Genomic DNA, 15,519 nt, shown 5'->3' on the forward strand with positions numbered 1-15,519 from the left:
CAGTAAATGACCACCTTCAGCACCTGGATGAAACCCAGACTCTGCCACCCCCTCCTGGGTGGTTGTGGCTGTGACCTGGGACTAAGAGCCAGGCAGGCAGGGTCATCTTTTTTTTTTTTTTTGTCAGTCATGGGGCTTGAACTCTGGGCTCTACCGCTTGAGCCACAGCACCACTTCTGGTTTTCTGAGTGGTTTATTGGAGATAAAGACTCTCATGGACTATCCTGCCCTGGCTGGCTTTGAGCCACAATCCTCAGATCCCAACCTCTTGAGTAGCTAGGATTACAGGCTTGAGCCACCAGTGCCTGGCTTTTCTCAGTATTTTTAAATTTCCCTATGGAGCACTTGTGGACACCTTTCAAATTCTAACACTTTTTATTGAGTCCAGGCTAAACGCTTAAGGATGTAACTTTTCTTTTTTATTCTTTTGTTTCTTTATTGTTTGTTTGTTTCAAATTATTTATTGTGATTAAGTGGCTACATAATTTCCCAAATTTCACAGTATTGTAGGATAGTGATGCTTAGTTAAAGTCACAAACACATTCTGACTTTCATGGGGCAAATTGTCCATCGTACTCTATAACATTTATGAGTTCTATGAGCTTTGGGATACAGTTATTTCTTCCACATTGGGTAATATGTACATTTCTTCTGTTTTGCATACGGTCAGCTGTTCCCTCTTTCCTGCTTATTCCCTCCCTCCCATCACTGCCATTGTGTTGCTTGGTTTATTTTGGTCAATGTCCAGTGCAGCTGATGGGTCTGGCTGTTGTATGTTTTTCCCTGATTCCTTCTAATTCTGTGTTGTCCTCCTGGTTTCCCTCCAGTGTGCACATATATACCATATATGTGATCAGCAGCATGGGGTTATTTAGTAATGATTCTATCAGATGAGTAGAAGTCCTTTGCTTCTTACGTCTTATTAATATTGTCATATCACCTATGCTTTGTATTTAACATCCACTTATCAGGGAGACCATGTGCCGTTTGCCTCTTTGCTCTTGGCTTACCTCACTCAACATGATTTCTTCTAGCTCCATCCTTTTCCCTGCAAATGCCATTATTTTGTCCCATCTAATGGATGCATAATATTCCATTGTGTATAGATACCACAATTTTTGGGTCCATTCATCTGTGGTGAGACATCTGCATTGTTTCCATATCCTAGCTATTGTGATCAGTGCTGCAATAAATGTGGAAGTACATATGTCCTTGTATACTGGTTCCTATTGTTCAAGATAGATGCCTAGAAGTGGTATGACTGGGTCATAAGGGAGGTCAATATTTAGCTTACTGAGGACCCTCCAGATTGCTTGCCAAAGTGTTTGTATAAGCGTACATTCCCACCAGCAGTATAATAGGGTTGCTGTTTCTCCTCATCCCCTCCAGCATTTGTTGTTGGCAGACTTGTGGATATGGAACATTCTGACTGGGGTAAGGTGGTATCTCAGGGTTGTCTTTATTTGCATTTCCTTCACAACCAGGGATGGTGAACATTTCCTCATGTGTTTCTTTGTCATTTTTATTTCTTTATTTGAGAAGTCTCTCTTTAGTTCCCTTGCCCATTTAGTAATTGGTTTGTTAGGTTTGGGAGAGATTAGTTTCTTGAGTTCCTTGTGTATACTGGATATTAACCCCTTGTCTGATATATTGCTGGTAAATATTTTTTCCCCAATTAGTTGGTTGTCTTTCTAGCTTGGTTGCTATAGCTGTAGCTGTGCAAAACCTTTTTATTTTAAGGCCTTCCCATTTGTCCAGTCTCTCTCTAATTTGTTGTGGCCCTGGGACTCTGTTCAGGAATTTCCTGCGTGTGCCTATAAGTTCAAGTGAGGATGTAACTTTTCAATTATTAATTTGGTAGGGGGAACTACTGGGATTTGAACTCAGGGCCTTGTAATTGCTTGGCTTGAGTATCCAGCTGGCACACGACCACTTGAACCATATCTCCACTGTTGTATGGGGAAGGGGTGGAAGGTGTTAACATTTCCTAACTATGGAATACATTTGTTTTTGGTTCTTTTTTGTTTAATTAAAGTCCCCAGGCCCTGAGTTCAAGCCCCAGGACTGACACAAAAAGAAAGAAAATGTGGGCAGTCATTGGCAACTGGAAACCTTACAATAAACACTAGAACCTAGCAGAACAGGCCATAATCCAGGGGATTGTGTGTGACTCAGGCCTGGGATGGGAGCAGGAGGTGAGCACCCAGCACACACTCAGAGCACTGAGTAAAGGAAATGTGCTGAAAATCAAGAGACAGGAGGATGAACTGAAGGGATTTCAGGAACAGCCAAGTGGTGGAGTAGTATTCCCCAGTATCCTCAGATAAACAGCTGCATAGTCAGAATAGGCGTAGGAAATAAATAGGATATTATGCTGATTGCCAGTGAAGAAAACACAAAATTGGTAAACACACACACACACACACACACACACACTAAAGTTGAGTGACCAAAGATGTATGCCAGCCAGACAGTCTATGGGTAAGGTTTATGTTGTGTATATTTTACCATCATGGTTTTTACATAATTCAGATATAAATGAGTGACCTTCACTTTCCGTCTGTCTCCAGGAACCAACTGGATGAGTGAGATCCTGTGTCTCATTCACAGCAAGGGGGAGCCAGAGTGGATCCGGTCTGTGCCCATCTGGAATCGAACCCTGTGAATCGAGACTAATCATAGATGTAAAATAATACTAGACATGAAGGTGGGGCCCAGCCTCCTCTCCTCCCACCTCCCCATCCAACTCTTCTCCAAGTCTTTCTTCACTTCCAAGGCCAAGATCAGTGCTCAGTGCCCAATAACTGTTCAGGCAATGCTGATGTTTTGAAGCTTGAACTCAGGGCGTGGGCACTGTGCCTGAGCTTTCTGTTCAAAGCTGAATCTCTACCACTTGAGCCACAGCTCAGCTTCCAGCTTCTTGGTAGTTAATTGGAGATAAGAGTCTCACAGAATCCCTGCTCAGACTGGCTTTGAACCCCAATCCTTGGATTGCAACCTCCTGAATAGCTAGTATGACAGGTGAGAGACCTGTTGCCAGGCTCAATCAATGCTTTTTCTCTGTAATTCTAGAAATGTGCATCTCCTGAACAGCTGAAGATTCTCTCTCATCCTCAAACTGGTTTTGCTTTCTTCTTGTTGTTTGCTTTTGGTTTTTGGAGGGCAGAAACTTTTTTTCAATTTTATGCAGGCACATTCATTCATTGGTTCCATTTCTCATAGGCAGAGGCTTGATAGCCAAAGGCAGAAAAGTATTACCTATGTCTCTATTATCCAGAGATTTCCCTTCATGAAATTTTAGGATTCAAGGATACACTGAAATCCTCTTTCTGCTAGGCCTGTGTTTCTTAGGTTTGGTATTTTCATAGTGGCCAGGTGGGGTGTGTGTGTGTGTGTGTGTGTGTGTGTGTGTGTGTGTGTGTGTGTGTGTGTGTGTGTGTGTGTGTGTGTGTGTGTGTGTGTGTGTGTGTGTGTGTGTGTGTGTGTTTGTGTGTGTGTGTGTGTGTGTGTGATCCACTTTTACTTCTTTGCATTTTCCTGTTTCTTCATTGCCTATACTAATGCATATCCCTGATCCCAGAGCTGTGGTGTTCTATCTTCAGTTTTGTCTCCTCTATGAAAGGATAGTCCTCAGTGATTTGAGGCCTGAACAATACCAAATCCACCATTGAATTCACTGAGATTCTGATAAAGTTCTTGGCTGGCTAAGAACTCACCCCTGTAATCCCAGCTACTCAGGAAACTGAGATCTAAAGGATCAACTTCAAAGCCAGGACAGGCAGGAAAATATGTGAGCCTCTTACTCTAATTCAATGGTCGCCTTCAGCATAAAAGCTCAGTCCCAATGTTCAGTGTCAGTACTGGTGCATGTGCATGCGCGCACACGTGCGCGCGCACACACACGCACACGCACACACACACACACACACACACACACACACACACACACATTTCTCAGCAATTCTTCCCTCTGAGACCCAGTGGCTGTGGAAGCACCAAGATGGCGAGTCAGGTGGGGCTGGTTCCTTGGGGTGTGCTGGCTTCATATGATCTCAGAATTTCTCTCCAGCCACCAGGCATCGCCAGGAAATGGAAGAACCACTTCACCTCATCTAGAACAAAGCCTTGGAGAAAATACTCTGGGAGAAGGTGGCAGGACTTCCTCCGGAGACGTTCCCATGGAGCTAAGTCCAGATTCTTCTCTCCAATAAACCACCAGAAAACCGGAAGTGGCGCTGTGGCTCAAGTGGTAGAGGCAAGCCTTGAGATGAAGAGCTGAGGGACAGTGTCTAGGCCCAGAGTTCAAGCCCCATGACCGACAAAAAGGAAAAAGAAAAATGCCTTGAGTGCTCTTTCCAATAGCTTTTGTGTGATATGAGTAGATTGAACCTAGGACCTTAAGCCAGAAGTCCAGACCTCACTCTTGACCATTTTTGTGATATCTACACCTATCTCCAAAATTCAGCATTTGTAAGTTTCCAAATTAAATTTAACCTTGCTCTCAAGCCTGCTTCCTTCTATTTCCTCTTGTAGTTCAGGTTCCCTGCCAAGAACTGACAATCTGATGAGCACAGATCGCCCTTGAATGAGTTCACAGTTGCCCACTAAAAATTCCGTGTGACCTTAGCATTGAATTTTTCTTTATCATCTGATTTGTTTCAAAATGAAATGAAAAATGTTAATGATTGCCTTCACCACCCAGAATGAAAAACCAGACTCTGCCACCTCCTCCCTGGTGGCAGTGCCAGTGGCCTGTGACCAAGAGCCAGGCACGCAGGGCTCTGCCATGGCTCAGGACTATTTATGGTACCAGGGCATTCCTTTCCCTGCCGTGGGTAGCAACCCTGAATTCATAAAAGCAGCCCATGATAAGATGGTGCTGAAGGATGAGGACATCATCACGGTGAGCTACCCCAAATCAGGTGAGCAGATGGTGCCACAGCTGTGTGCCCTACTCCCTCCAGCCTTCCATTTGGGGATGGTATAGTAGCTCATTTGTTTCTTTCCCTTCTGAGTAGAGGATCTCTCACAGGGATTTCTGTGTGTGTGATATGTCAGTGAAGGTGTTGGAGAAATGCAGTAGAGTTGGGCCTATGGCAGAATTAGGTATCTGTGCCTGTCTGGGGCTAGGGGGTGAGTGACAGAGGAGGAAGGCTGCTGATCTCCTCGAAGAATCACATCCAGTTTTTCCCCTTTATTTTTTTCTAATTTACTTTATTGTTAGAGAGGTGATATACAGCTGGGTTACACTTACCTACATCAGGTAATAAGTACATTTCCTTTCACACAGCATCTTCTGTTCCTTCGTTCTCTCCCATTCCCTCCCTCCTCTGTCCACCAGAGAGTTGCACAGCTCACTTTCATAGTGTCTAGAGCACTCCACCACTGTACTTTTTCATCATTTGTGCTCTAGGTCTTTCTACCCTTTCCCTACCATCCAATAGATGTGGGTGTGAATACATAAGGTAAAGAATACAGATCCATCACAAAAAGAAATGCCACGTTTAAAAAAAAAAGTCATTTGTTCCCATATCTTTAGGGTTCATTTCAGTATGCATATCATTGTATATTCATATGAAGAGGGGCTTTGTGATTCTCTCCTACAGCTCTTTTGATCTCACTGTACAGGAGTATCTAGAATGTTGTGCAAACTGACATATTCCAGAGTGTTTTTGATCTAACTTCTGCATGCCAAGGAGATCATGTGTCGTTTGTCTCTCTGATCTTGGCTTCCCTCATTCAACATGATTTGTTGTGGTCCCATCCATTTCCCTGCAAGTTACATAATTTTATTCTTTCTAAAGGCTGTGTAAAATTGCATTGCACATAGCTACACATCTATGTGGGGCATCTGGGCTGTTTCCCTCTCTTGGCTATTGTGAATAGTGCGGTGATGACCATGGATGTGCAGGTGTCCTTGTCATATCCTGGCTTATGATGCTCAGGGTACCTGCCTGGGAGTAGTATGGCTGGGTCATAAGGAAGATCTATGTTTAGTTTTTGAGGAATCTCTGGACTGATCTCCAGAGTGGTTGTACTAGTTTACATTCCCACTGGTGGTGCCGGAGGGTTTCATTCCCCCATATCCCTGCCAACATTAGTTGTTGTTAGAATTCAAAATGTTGGCCAATCTAACTAGCATGAGATGGCATCTCAGGATCCTTTTGATTCGCATGTTTTTTCAGGACAGGGATGCTGAGCATTTCCGCATGTGCTTCTTTACTCTTCTTACCTCTTCTTCTGAGTAGTCTCTCCTTAATTGCCTTGAGCTCCTTGTATGTTATTGGCTATTAGGCCATTGCCTGATGTATTCCTGGAAAAGATCTTTTCCCAGTTGTTTGGCTGTCTTTCTAGTTTAGTAACTATATCCTTAGTTGGGCAGAAATGACTCACTTTCATGTCAGTTTTTCCTTTTTAAATTTAAAATTTGGTTTCCATGTGATTAATTTATTTAGGTATTTTTTTTATAAATGATCTTTCAATTTGGATGAGGTGGCACACAGCTGCAAATGGTTAAGATCTGAAGATTGCAGTTCCAAACCAGCCTAGGCAAGAAAGGCTGTGGGACTCCAATCTCCCATTAACCCCCAGAAAACTGGAGGTGGTGCTGGGGCTCAAAGTGGTAGAGAGCTAGCCTTGAGCAGAAGAGCTCAGGGATGGCACCTTGACCCTGAGTTCACACCCCACAGCAGCTGTACCAAAGGATTCAATGCCAAGCTGCCCATTTCCCAGGAGGCATCTTGATTGATGTCATCCCTCCACATACATTTTAGAACAAACATTTCAGACTATTGGCCCGTGTGCACATGCCAACTCAGTCGAAGTGGTTTTCACTGAGGCTGTTTTTAATCGTGTAGCTACATTGGAAGCTGGCATATGAAGACATGCTGGCTTTCTCTGCCCCTACATACCTGGAAAAAATTTTTTTGCCATTTTTTATTTTTTTATCTTATTTTATTTGTGAACATACTGTACAGAGGGGTTACAATTACATGGGCAGGATAATGCGTACATTTCTTACCAAGCATTGCAGCCTCCTCCTTTTGTTTACCCTTCACATCCCTTCCCAGCCTCCCCCCTTCCCCCCAATCCCAATCCTTCTCCTTCCTCCCCTTCCCCCCCCACACCGACGTTGTAAAGCTCATTTTGGACATGACAACTTGTACTTCTTATTGTTGCAACAAGTCCACCTGTATCCTTAAACAACTGGTTTTTCCCCATCTCCTCCTCAAGTTATACTGACATCAAATATAGTGAAAGCAGGGGTTATACTGTGGGGGAGGGACATACAAAGCAACAAAGAGATAATCTTATAAATGCGTTAGAAACACATGCATGAAAGAAAAAAACATTAAAATACATATCTAAGGGTTCATTTTCCTGACATCACATTATCTGACCTTTTCCGCTTGACTCATACATATACTAGATATTGCAAATAAGGGAAACCATGGGACCTATGCTTCTTTGGGCCTGGCTTACTTCACTTAATATAATTTTTTCCAAGTTTTTCCATTTCCTAACAAATGGGGCAATGTCATTCTTTCTGATGGAGGCATAGAATTCCATTGTGTATATATACCACATTTTCTTGATCCATTCATCTACTGAGGGGCATCTGGGTTGGTTCCATATCTTAGCTATGGTAAATAATGCTGCAATAAACATAGTTGTGCTGGTAGCTTTAGTGTGGTCTTGTTTGTAAACATTTGGGTAAATGCCCAAAAGTGGGATTGCTGGGTCATAGGGGAGTTCTATGTGAAGTCTTTTGAGGAACCTCCATACTGCTTTCCAAAGTGGTTGAACAAGTTTACACTCCCACCAACAATGAAGTAAGGTTCCTTTCTGTCCACATCCCCTCCAGCATCTGTTGTTGTTAGAGTTCTTGATTTTTGCCGTTCTAACTGGGGTGAGGTGATATCTCAATGTTGTTTTGATTTGCATTTCTTTTATGGCTAGGGATGTTGAACATTTCTTCATGTGTCTATTGGCCATCCTTCTTTCTTCTTCAGAGAAGTTTCTCTTTAAGTCTTTCGCCCACTTATTTATTGGGCAGTTGTTTCTTTGAGGATTTGTTGTTGGGGGGTTTAATTTTTTGAGTTCCAAGTATATTTTAGATATGAGACTGCCGCGGACCGGGTTCTGTCGGGACGACGGAGGATACCTAGGGGAGGAACCTGGAATAGGATGGGGAGATGGCAAACAGACAACTCACACACATTAAGAGTGGATGATGAGTGCTGAGTGCGATTTAATGCAGAGGATAACAAATTTTTATAACAGAAGTCTTCATAAGCAAAGGGCAAAGGTTACACAATCTTGCTGCAAGGCTTCGTTCTTGGATGGTCACCAGCTGGTTGCCTGAAAGGGCAAAAGTTTACACAATCTTGCTGCAAGGCTTCATTCTTAGTGGTCACCAGCTGGTCGCCTGAAAGACACTTGTTTCCGGCTTATCTCTAAGAAATATAATGGGTTTCGACGTTTGTCACCATCTCACCATTACCTTATTTCTATAGAGGCCTTAATTATCCCATAAGATTTTTCCTGTTCCTTCTTTAATAGTAAGGTCGCGGAGGCCTAGATCTAGCAAGTCTCTTAGTAAATGAGAGTACCAGGAAGTTCTTTCTCCTAAGTAGTTATCTCAGCAATTGCCATACATTCCTTCTGTTCTAGCCGCGCCTACAGCTCCTTGTAAATTTCTAACAATTCCTTCTGCTGGAGTGACTTTGTGAAACCCCCAATACTTTTATATTTACTTATAACTTGTCTACTAGCCTTCATAAGAGGGGTTTCAGGGTAGCACTTAACTCTGGTGAGTTAGTCATATTTTTAAGACACTCATCAGATATTGGAGTCGTCAACACTCTTAAGAAAGAGCTTTGAATAAGGGAACATTGACAATGAGTAAGTACAATGAACAGCAGAAACAGTAAAAGATTGATAGGCACTCTTATGAGGAGAAGAAAGACAGAAACACATCTTTTCCCAGGGGTTTTTCCAGCCTTTTCCCAGGAGTAGGCCTCTTAGAAGCCCTATTCTCCGAGGTAGACTTCGGTGAAGTCCCAAAACTCAGAGATAGGTCTCGAAGCCCCTATCATGGTCTGATAGATGGTTTCCCATGCTAAGCAGACTCTACTGGGGTCGGCGTGGCATGAGACCCTTGTCCGTTGTATGGCTAGTAAAGATCTTCTCCCAATCCGTGGGCTTTCTATTGATCTTGCTAGCTATGTCATTTGCCCTGCAGAAGCTCTGCAACTTTATGCAATCCCATTTGTCCAACCTTTCTTTGATTTGTTGTGTTTCCGGGTCTCTATTCAAAAAATTTCGGCCTGAGCCAAGGAGACCTAGGGTTTCTCCTATTCCATCCTGTAATGTTTTCAGAGTGTCTGCTTTGACTTCAAGGTCTTTGATCCATTTGGAGTTGATTCTGGTGCAGGGTGATATATATATCTGGAAAATTTTTTTATTCTGATATTTTTGTTTTCTCATTATTTTTAAAATTTTATATCTAGCACTCATGGACACCTTTCAAATAAAGTGTAATGCTTTTTTATTTAGTACATGATAAACATTTAAGGAGTAAATGTTCAATTATTTATTTCTGTGGGAGACAGTACTGGCATTTGAACTCAGGGCATTCTACTTTCTTGGCTTGCCTATTCAGCTAGCAATCTATGACTTGAGCCATATCTCCAGCACCTCTTTTTTGTTCATATAATTTTATTTGTTCTTATTAAGGTGTTTTACAGAAGTCAAGTAATAAGCACATTTGTTTTTGGAAAGTGTGCAAACCAAGCCCCAGGACTGGCACAAAAAGAAAACAAATATTCTCTTTAGGCAGTAGTTGGGAACTGGAAACTTCCAGCAAATACAAGGCAGTAGCACAACAGGCCCTAATGGGGGCGGCCAGGCGAGGAGCACCAGGATGGGGCAGAGCCAGCACAGAGCACACACTGCAAGGGAAATGCGCTGAGAATCAGGAGCCAGGAGCAGTGCAGGAATTTCAGGAACAGCCACAGGGTGGATCCATCCCAACTATCCACAGAGACTAGCTGCTTAACCCCAATAGGCTCTGGGAATAAATGGAGAGTGACGCTGATTACCAATGCAAATGGAAGCACACAAGGGCAGGCCTTCCTGAGAAGACAGATGTTGTTTGACTTGTACCATGTGCAGAGCCCACAGCCACCACAACCTAGAAGAGACAGGAGAACTGTGGGGGCCTGGAGAGGAGATAGGGCCAACTATGCGCATGTGGATGGCATAAGCTTATAAGATGTTAAGGTACTGTGGTGAGCCAGAATCTGTGGCTCATGCTCAGGAGTCTGAGATCTGAGGATTGCAGTTCGAAGACAGACTTGGCAATCAACAACCAAAAAGCAGGAGGTAGAGTTGTGACTCAAGTGGTAGAACACCAACCTTGAGCAGAAAAACTCAGGGATAGCCCCAGGCTTGGAGATCAAGCTCTCGGATTCACACACACACACACACACACACACACACACACACACACACACACACACAGAGCAGATCATTGATATTTCCATACTGGTCACATCATGTAGAACTTGGCTGAGGAGGGGTGAAGACCTTGTATGTGGAAAGATGGTCAAGATCTTTCGGTTTTCTTCTTTCTCCCTTCAAGGTGATCTACATCATCAGAAATCCAAAGGATGATCTTGTGTCCGGCTATCATTTCTGGAGTAGATCAAGGTACATGAAGAATCCACAGTCTCTGCAGCAGTATTATGAATGGTTCATCCAAGGCAGTGGTGAGTGGGTTGTGAAATGAGAGGATCTAAGCGTGTGTGTGTGTTGTGTGTGTGTGTTGTGTGTGTGTGTGTGTGTGTGTGTGTGTGTGTGTGTGTGTGTGTGCTGGTCCTGGGGTTTAAGTCCTTGGCCTGGGCACTTTCTCTTACTTTTTCACTCAAGGCTTTGGCTTTACCACTTGTGCGACACCGCCACTTCCATCTTTTTGTGATTAATTGAAGATAAGGATCTCATAGACTTTCCTTCCTGCAGTGGTTTAGAATCAAGAGCCTCAGGTGGCAGTTTCTTGAGTATCCTGGATGACAGGCATGAGCCACCGACGCCCAGATAACTATGAGATATATATATATATATATATATATATATATATATATATAAAATATGTATACACATATATACATATATGTATATGTATGTATGTATGTATGTATGAGTATTGTTGGTAGAGGAGGTTAAACACTGGGCGTGGGCACTATCTCTAATCTTCTTTTGCTCAAGGTTGACCACTCTCCCATCCAGGCCCCACCCAGCTTAGCTTCTGAGATCAGAGGAGATTGAACATGTTGGGTTTGGTATGGCCATAAACTCAAGGTGACCACTCTAACACTTGGAGATAAGAGTCTCACAGAGTTTCCGGCCCAGGCTGCTTTGAACGGAGATCCTCATATCTCACCTTCCTGAGTAGCTAGGCCCCTAGCTGAAATAGGAAATTTTAACCTGTAAATATGCACAAGAAGGGCTGGGAAGGTGGTTCAGTGGTAGAGTGCTTACTTCGCATGCATGAGGCCCCAGGTTCGATTCCTCAGTATCACATAAATAGAAAGAGCCAGAAATGTTGCTGTGGTTCAAGTGGTAGAGCACAAGCCCTGAGCTGAAGAGCTGAGGGGCAGCGCCCAGGCCCAGAGTTTAAGCCCCATGACCAACCAAAAAAATAAATATGCACAAGATTTTTGTCAATTATACCAGGAAGAAGTTTTGGGGACAAGAGGAAACATGTGGAAATCATAGACCACATCTGGACATCCAGGAATTGATTATGTATCCCTCATTACCCACCCTGCAGTGCCGTACGGGTCATGGTTTGCACATGTCCAGAGCTGGATGTCCATGAGGGAGAGGGAGAACATGCTGGTGCTCAGTTACGAGGAGCTGAAGAAGGTAACGATCCATTTTCCCTGCACCCCACCCCACTGCCCCCTCACACTGACACACATCTCTCCTTCTTCATAGACCCCATTCCACTGGTCAGACTACACAATACCAGCTACTCAGGAAGATGGCATCTGTGGATTACAGTTCAAAGCCAGCCTGGGCAGGAAAGTCCATGAGACTCTTATTTCCGATGAACCACCAAAGAGCCAGAGTGGAGCTGTGGCTCAAGTGGTAGAGCTAGCCTTGAGCACAAAGGCTCAAGATAGTATGCACACACTGAGTTCAACCATACAACAGACACACACAACTCTCTCTCACACACAGCCATTAACAAAATCTGTGTTGTTCAGAAACCAGCTGTGGTTCACTGTAGTACCTGGTGCATTGATCTTCCTGTGGTTAACTGTCAAATTATCACTTGATCACTGTCCAAATGCCTTGCTCTAGGTCTGGGACATCTCCAGCCTCTGTGCTCTGGTTGTGCTGCCACAAACCATAAAATGACTTCCCGGTGCTGGGTGCTTGGATCAAATCCTTCTGGTCCTCCTTTCTATTCCTCTCTCATTCCTTCCTCCCTCCCTGCTCCCAGCTCAGCCTCTGTCATAGGAGTCTGTCATGGTGCTTGGCTGTCTGTCCCTTCTTCTCCTCCCTCCACAGCTCCCTACTCCTGGGAGCCGCTCTGTGTGGTGTCCTGCTTTTCCTTCTTGCAGGACACAAGGAGCACTGTGGAGAAGATCTGTCAGTTCCTGGGGAAGAAGCTGGACCCCGAAGAGCTGGAGTTGGTCCTGGAGAACAGCTCCTACCAGGCCATGAAGGAAAACACGATGTCTAATTACAGCATGGCAAACAGGAATAACTTTCCTGCTGGCGTCCTAATGACCAGGAAAGGTGTGGAACCGCTGTGGTTTAAACATCTGTCAGAGACCCAAAAGGGAATTCTTGACAGATTGCTGCTTTCTGAATTTGGCTTTATGACTTTTCTTTTTTGTCAGTTGTAGAGCCTGAGATCGGAGCCAGGGCGCTGTCCCCGAGCTTTTTTACTCAAGGCTCACACTGTGCCACTTTGAGCCACAGCGCCACTTCGGGTTTTCTGGTGGTTCACTGGAGAAAAGAATCTCATGGACTTTCCTGGCTGGGCTGACTTTGAACCACCATCCTCAGTTCTCAGTAGCCTGAGTAGCTAGGATGACAGATGACAGCCCACCAGTGCTTGGCTGGGTTTTGAAAATGTGTAACAAGGGCTTGAACTCAGGGCCTAGGCACTGTCCCTGAGGTTTTGTCGTTTTTTTCTTTAGAAATTTTTGCTCAAAGCTGGCCCTCTACCACTACAGCCACAACTCCACTTCCGGATTTTTAGTGGTTCACTGAAGAGAACAATCTCTCCGACTTTTCTGCCCAGAGCTGACTGCAAGCCTCTATCCTCAATCTCAGCCTTTTGAGTCACCAGGATGAAAGGTGTGAGCCAACAGAGCTGAACTGGCTTTATGTATCTACTAGACATTTTTATTTCTTCATCTCAGAATAGCTTTTCAATTCCATTGCCCATCTAATAATTGAAAGATTTTTTTTCTTTGTCCATATACCTTTAAGCTCTGTGTCCATTCTGGATAATTACCCTGCATCCAATGAACACCTGCTGAAGATTCTCTCCGAGTCTGAAAATTGCATTTGTTTTCTTGTTCTTGTTTTTGTGACTAAGAACTTTTATGATTTTTTCCAGTCATATTCATCCATTTGTTGTATTTTTTATTGGCTTAGGCTTTAGAATCCCGTACATCTCTACTATCGAGACATTTCCCTGTGAAAAGGAAGGCTTGGGGACCACAATGAAATCCTCTGGTTCTGCTAGTCCTGTGTTTCTTAGGTCTGGTGTCTTGCTTACTCGTGTTCCATTCTTACTTCTTTCTACCTTCCTGTTTCTTCATTGCCTATTTGAATGCACCTCCCTGACCCCTGAACCCTGGTGTTCTGTCTTCAGTTTGATCTCCTCTATGGAAGGATTTTCTTCAGAGGTTTTATGCCTGGGGAAAGCCAACACCATTGTTAAATTCAGTGAGATCCTGGTAAACTACTTGGCTTATCAGCCTCTGGTGGATCATACCTGAAATCCCTGACACTTAAGGACTTTGAGATCTGGAGATCATGGCTCAAAGCCAGCCCAGTCAGGAAAAGTCTGTGAGACTTTTATCTCCAATTCACCAGCAAAAAGCCAGAAGAGGAGCTGTGACTCAAGTGGCAGAGTACCAGCATTGAGCAAAAAGGCTCAAAGATAGTGCTTAGACCCACTATTGGCACACAGAGACACAGACGCACACACGCATGCACACACACATGCACATACAGTTCTAGATGATTCTTCCTTCTGAGTTCTAGTGTCACAGCAGGTGCATGGCTGGGCCCAGATGGGGAGCTGGTGGGCTGCGCCATTCCTGCCCCAGCTGATCTCAGCATTTCTTCATGGCTTCCAGGCATTGTGGGAGACTGGAAGAACCACTTCACTGTAACCCAGGCTGAAGACTTTGACAAAATACTGTGGGAGAAGATGGCAGGATTTCCTCCAGCGCTGTTCCCATGGGACTAAGGTACAGACTTACCCCAGTGTCTGTGGACACAAACATTTGTGCCTCTGTGAGGTCAGGGCAGAGATCTGTCACCTGATTCTGATGGTGGTACAATTGATCCCTAGCCTATTAAAAATCATTATGGCACAACTTTTCATTTATAGCATCACAGTTATTATCAAAACTTATAAAGCCAGGAGACAGTGGCTTCTGCTTTGACATTGTAGCTACTCAGGGGGCTGAGATCTGAGGATCCAGGTTCAAAGCCAATAAAGACAGGAAAGTTAGTGGGCCTCTTATCTCCAAAGAATCAACAAAAGTCTGGGAGTAGAACTGTGGCTCAAGTGGCAGACTGCTGGCTTTGAGCAAAAAAAGCTTAAGTACAGTACCTAGCTCCTGAGTTCAAATCCCAGGACATTCTCTCTCTCTCTCTCTCTCTCTCTCTCTCTCTCTCTCTCTCTCTCTCTCTCTCTCTCTCTCTGTCTGTCTGTCTGTCTCTGTCTCTCAAACACACATGCACACACACAAACACATACATACACACACACACACACACACACACACACACACCATCGCAGTGATGTTACAGGAAATATTTGTGTTGCTCAAACCTATATCAGTCAGGACAAGGAAAGGAAGTCTGAAAAACTCTCCCTGTCCCAGGAATTTGAGGAGCAATGGAGATCCATGACCTGGGGGATCATGGCTGCCATCCTGGAGTAGAGAGAGATCCTGGGAGAAGCAGAGGAAATCAGAAGAAAAATGCAATGAGGATTCTTTGCAATGATTTTTGGTTGATATTAGTGAATTAAACATAGGCCCTTGAGCCAGAAGTCCAACCTCTCTCTGCAATTTTTGTGATATCTACACTGCTTCTCAAAATAAGTATCTGTAATTTTTTTAATTAATGAAACCTGCATTCAAGCCTATTTTTCTTGTAGTTCTGGTTTCTTGCTGTGAAGTAAAAACTAGATGAGGACAGATCACACTTTGAATGATTTCACATTTGCCGAATAAAAATCCCTGGTGACAATCA

At 43.9% G+C, this 15,519-nt stretch overlaps 1 protein-coding gene across 1 annotated transcript; it reads left to right on the forward strand.

The window, feature by feature from the left end:
- Positions 1-2,720: 2,720 nt before the first annotated feature.
- LOC138812847 (3-beta-hydroxysteroid sulfotransferase-like) lies at positions 2,721-15,519 on the forward strand. Its single transcript, XM_070001071.1, has 7 exons — positions 2,721-3,021; positions 4,070-4,470; positions 10,646-10,772; positions 11,834-11,928; positions 12,633-12,810; positions 14,391-14,504; positions 15,147-15,519. The coding sequence occupies exons 3-6, from the start codon at positions 10,718-10,720 to the stop codon at positions 14,501-14,503; spliced, it is 441 nt and encodes a 146-aa protein (XP_069857172.1). The 5' UTR covers positions 2,721-3,021; positions 4,070-4,470; positions 10,646-10,717; the 3' UTR covers position 14,504; positions 15,147-15,519.

The sequence above is a fragment of the Dipodomys merriami genome, unplaced genomic scaffold, assembly GCF_024711535.1.
Source record: "Dipodomys merriami isolate MVZ:Mamm:240054 unplaced genomic scaffold, mDipMer1.0.p SCAF_57, whole genome shotgun sequence".
Taxonomy (NCBI): Eukaryota; Metazoa; Chordata; class Mammalia; order Rodentia; family Heteromyidae; genus Dipodomys; species Dipodomys merriami.